The sequence below is a fragment of the Monopterus albus genome, unplaced genomic scaffold (genome assembly GCF_001952655.1).
Source record: "Monopterus albus unplaced genomic scaffold, M_albus_1.0 scaffold42.1, whole genome shotgun sequence".
Lineage (NCBI taxonomy): Eukaryota > Metazoa > Chordata > Actinopteri > Synbranchiformes > Synbranchidae > Monopterus > Monopterus albus.
The window spans coordinates 1,140,584-1,145,983 of record NW_018127922.1 but is presented as its reverse complement, the minus strand read 5'-3'; the positions used below and the strand labels follow the sequence as shown (position 1 = coordinate 1,145,983).

The following is a 5,400-nucleotide window of genomic DNA, read 5'->3' as shown; positions in this document are numbered from 1 at the left end:
AATGCTTTTGTTGTTTGTTTGCATTTCATCATACTGTATCTTGTCTCATTCTCTCCCTTTTTGTGACCCATATAGCATAAAGCTAACCTTTTAGATCTGTGGATGGTTTGACATAAGAGGCAGCTTTGTTTGCTGTGCAAGTAAAATAATGTTCCAATTAAAAGGAACTCTCTTAGACTGTAATATGTTCCATTGCTGATGTTTTTTTTTTTTACTCTACTCACTTTGACCAGTACCTGAAGGATATGTCAAAGCCAAACAAGTTTGTTTCACTTACACATAACATTTATTGACAAGTCTTTCTAAATAACAGCCTACTGTCTGTTTTCCACAGAATTACATGATCCAAGCAGCAGATCTGGGCATGCTTTGTTGGGTTAGTGATTCATTTAGCCCACTGCTTTTGATTCTAGTTAGTCATGACACTTGGCTTTCATAGAAGCCTGTTGCCCAGAGTGCTTCTACTGAACACCCATAGTAGCATCAGGTAAAATAGATCTTCCAGGCTGGACCTAAAGTAGGAAAGCCTTGCACAGCACACAGTGATATTGTGTGTATTTAAGAGGCATTACCAATGTGAGAACATTCAATAACAATTGCTGTGTATGTATTTTAGCCCAGCCAACTCATCAAGAGATAAATTTAAATCTGTTTAAGATGATGACTGCACCACAGCCTGATATCAGTAACCAGATGACAAAAATATAAAGAAAGTGCAAGAGTGTTGCACAGAAATGTAACAATAAATAAAATAAATAGCAGAATTTACATTAATACTTCATAAAACATCATCACTGACTGGAATGGATGAGTTTGCACCATAAATGTAATAAATGATGCATCTGAGGAAAGCAGACAGATGGCATAATAGTATTGCACCTTTATCACAGCAGCTTATTATTTTAAATGAATAGGTTTACTGTAGCCTTTTTGTGTTCCTCTGCACATTTATCTGAGCTTGTGTGTGTGCCTGCCTGAGGGTGGTAGATACACACACAAGGGTCCGTTTTATGTTACAAAATATGCATAAGGGTATGGCCAGAAGTGTGCTGTTTTACACCTGCAAATTTATCCAAGAGTGACATCAGGGTATTGAGGTAGCCTGGATTATGCATTCACATCCCTGCAGCAATGTGAGAAGAAGTGACATCAGCAGAAACAAGATCTTTAAGCAGTGTTAAATTGCCCTTTTTATTTGGCTTTTTTCATCGCAATCTATTAAATTACTTTTTAAATGTAATTGTATGGTAAAAATTTATAAATGAATTCATTTTAATAGACATTCTTCTATTATAGTCCCATGGTATAAAAGCTGCATTCAGGTATAGAGGTTAAACTCGGGTGATATTCTCAACAAATTCCATGACCAACACAAAATGACCCTACTAACAAGTACTGTCTTTGTAGCCAAAACCTGCTGTAGATTAAAGCGCTGTACCACAGGCTTCCATTGTTGTCCACAAACTATTACATGAGCCTCTCTCCTGCACTTGCTGTGTTCTTCATCGCCATGAATACAGTCAGTGTAGTTTATTTTTAGTTGCTCACACATATGCTGTCAATACTCACTATAGCACCAGTTCTGCAGCTGAAAAATGTTCTTTACTTGTTTGAGTAGCATTTGCTAAGAACTACAATGACCAGGTGTTTTAAGAAATTACTTAGTTTTATAAAATTAAATCGGTTTCTGTGATTGGTTTAAAAGGTTTTTGTCTGCCGCAGGAAATGGGCATGGGATGGAGAGCTACACACAGGGTAGGGAAGTCAGAACGTATTGAAAGGGTTCTGTCCTTATTAAACCTGATGAAATTAGTTCCCAAGAATTGTGCTGTTTGACAAACCTTTCTCCTAAATATGTTTGCAGGAGTCTGCTCATAATTTCTTTCCTCTTACTATTCTGATTTAATATATTTTATACACAGTTTCACCTCGAGTTTATTTCCCCACATCCAAATTTCATAGGGCATTAATATTCAGCCAGTTCACAGTCATACACTGTGCCTTGTGCGCCAAACCTGAGGAAGTGAAAATGCTGACCCCACAGGGTTACTGTAGAATCAACAGGTGATTAGTGTGGTCATAATACAGTACTACTCAGGCTAAGCCTTATCAGATTTTTTTAGGTAGTAAATGTCTCAGTCCCTTTCTCTCCTTTGTATAGGCCAGCACAACTACCTGTGTGCAGGGAGGAATGACTGCATCATTGATAAGATCCGCAGGAAGAACTGTCCAGCCTGCCGCTTCAGGAAATGTCTTCAAGCTGGAATGAACTTGGAAGGTAAACTGTCTGACCCATCTTTAAATCAGGCCAGGCTCCATAACAACACAGTTGGAGAAATGAATGTAACTTTCATGGTGTATGCATGATATAAAATAAAACTTAATTTAACCAATATCAATTATAAAGCCCAAGGAAAAACTCTGTTGTATGGCAACAATCTGTCATTGGTTTTCAGTTTTCATTCATCAATACTGACGAGCATGCCATGCAGTCACGCTGTGACTTTAAAGTCACAGTGAAATGGCAGTTAGTGTACATTTAGCTTTTGTAAAGTGATGTTTCTGGGTGAAATGGTTTATACAGGGAATGAATTGTATCATTCAAAAGTTTAGCACCACTTAGCAAAATCTGAGCCAAACAGAACTGTAGAAGACCTCCACCCAGGAGGAAATAAGACCTTAAGCATACTGAAAGTGAATAAATGGCCTGTTCTTGTATAGTGACAAGACAGCTCTGTGGAAAATGTACAGTACATTATAAGTGAAGCCTTAAATGTGGGCATAGGTATTTCACAGTAATAGAGCAACAGTTCTGAAATAAACATTTTCTTTAAATGGACCTTGAAAATCTGAAAAAAAAGATTAATATGTACAAGTTCTTCTGAACATTTCATTCTAAACAAGAGTTTGAATAAGTACAGTGTAGCTGTTGTTAGTCACTTATCTGTGAGCTTGTGCATGTGCAGTTGTTTGTGTTCTCTTCTGTACATTCCGCTGGTATGCAGGCCAGTCAGAATGAGAGAGTGCACTCCTTCACACTCATTGATCAATGCATTATCCACTGTTAAGGCAACAGCCTTAAGTCCCCTGGTGATGTTTAACCTGATTCTGCTTCAGGGGTTAAATGTTAAGGATATATTGCAAGCAATTAATCCGGGTGGAGGTTAATGAAGATGGATATGAAAGCAACAGGTGAAGCAGAACACCTGCTTGAACTGCTTGGAATTTGGTTCTTGTGTCATGTTTTACCTAAAGCTGCCTTAATGCATGGAATTGTTGTCAGTAGACAGTACAAATCAGTGTTGAGTGAGATTCCAGGCTAACAGTGCAGAGGTGAAGGTAGTTCCACATACAGACAGGGAGAGAGAGAAAGACAGGGGGATTTGATGGACATCAGTGCATGAGCAGACAAACGCCCACCAGAAAGGCTCTTAGTTGCCATAGAAACACCAGGAGAGGAAATTAAAAAACGTAGAGAGTGGGGTAGAGCGTGTTTTTTTCATGGTAACCTCCCAACCCCTGACATGTTTTGCGCATTTTATGGAGGAAAATGTCACAGTGATGCCCAGATAATCTGCATATTGTGAGCAAAAACAAATCAGTTTGCCTTTGCTGTTTTTGCACTGCAACAAATTCAAATATGGGAAAAAAGTCTGACTAATGGATTTGGGGACTTTATGCTTTATTACTAGTCACGAATCAGCATGCTGCATTCTCCTGTTCTTTTAATGGATAATGGAATTCAAATCCAAGTTCAGGGCTGAGGTCTGAGATCAGGTGAATGCTGAAGTGAAATGGTTGTCTTTAGACCTGGAAATGTTTTTGATATCTTCATTTATTAGTAGATACATTGTAACATACATTCCCTGTACATTTGCTTCTAGAATAGTCTCACTCTAAAAGAAATGATTAAAACCAAATCCATTTATTTGAGTTGTGGAAAATGGAAAAGAAAAATACTGTATATTGTATTTATGGCCTTATGTTCTGAGTATTAACATGGAACCTCAAAGAGCGGCAGTGCCAACCAAAAAAATCAATTAAAATGCATAGTTTAAAACACACATTAAAAAAATTAAAAAGCATGTTTCCTTCCCTCCTTTTGTTTTACTCTGACTTACTGCACATCCCAGCAAGGAAAAACAAGAAGCTCAAGATGAAAATGCCCAGGTCACCTGGATCATCGGAGCCCGCCAGTCACATGCCTGTTGCAGTCATCCCCAGGTGCACGCCCCAACTCGTACCCACCATGCTGTCAGTACTCAAGGCCATCGAACCAGGGATAATCTACTCTGGCTATGACGGCACGATACCTGACACCTCCTCGCGGCTCATGTCCACTCTCAACAAGCTCGGGGGACAGCAGGTCATCTCTGCAGTCAAGTGGGCCAAGTCACTGCCAGGTACCAAAAAGCTGTGTGCTGCTTCTGTTTTGATTTCATGCATACCACTGAGAAAAGTGTGTCACTGGCAGAATTACCAGCTTGTAGTTGAGTCTAATGTTTAGCGATGCGGGTCAATGTACAGAACATACAGCAGCTTTCACTTTTGCCCTTCTGTTAACAGACCATCTACTTGACAGCACTGCTGCTGTAACTGTTTTAAGAAGTGCTGGGCAAATAATAAAGTTTTTTTTTTTCGATCATGATTTTGCCTTCCAGTGACTATAAAAGCAAAATATTTGAGATAAAACGATTATTGTGCTACATTGTGTTTCGCAGTTATACTCGGGTTTTATGTTATAAATCCAGCGCACATCTTCAGGGCCCTACAGTGTCTATTAAATATATAAATATTTAAAATGAAAGAAAACCCGCTGTTAAAAAAATCCAATAAATGCATGGTGTTTTTAAAGCCGATGAGTAATAATGTCAAACAGTCGTGATCTCAGCATTGACCAAAATAATCGTGATTATGATTTTTGCGATGATGATATGATAATGGCGCAGCCCTAGGTGCAAGTTTGTCTGCAAAATATACAGTAAGTGATGTTTCGAGTGAAGAAATAGAACTTTTGAGAATTCAAAACATCAGTTGTCCTAGTAGTAACGGGTGGTAAGACATCAGTCTAGTCAGAACAGTGACTTTGGTAGTGCTTTTCAGAAAGCATGTTGTAGATGATCAAGTTGACTGTTAGAAATAATGAGAAGCAAAGAAGGAGCCATTGTGTAGCTAAAGGTTTTCAATTGGCTGATTGAATCAAGATTATGTTACTGACACAGTGGAGCCCATTATGGAAGTCCTCCATGTCTTTTAACCTTAGACTGTACACACACACGCGCACACGCGCGCACACACAAATGCCAATCCCAAATGATTCCTATTGGCAGTAGAGCTAAAGAACAGCAGCTGTTCAGCAACCATGTAATAACATATGTGACCTTTGTAATGGCCAAATCC

At 38.8% G+C, this 5,400-nt stretch overlaps 1 protein-coding gene across 2 annotated transcripts in view; it reads left to right on the top strand.

The window, feature by feature from the left end:
• The window catches only part of LOC109959948 (glucocorticoid receptor), a 57,055-nt gene that overhangs the window by 40,275 nt on the left and 11,380 nt on the right, over positions 1 to 5,400 (top strand). For both annotated transcript variants that reach the window (XM_020599718.1, XM_020599717.1), the window contains 2 exons: positions 2,162 to 2,278; positions 4,134 to 4,403. In XM_020599718.1, coding sequence (XP_020455374.1) covers positions 2,162 to 2,278; positions 4,134 to 4,403 — 387 coding nt within the window. The remainder of the gene's footprint in view (positions 1 to 2,161; positions 2,279 to 4,133; positions 4,404 to 5,400) is intronic.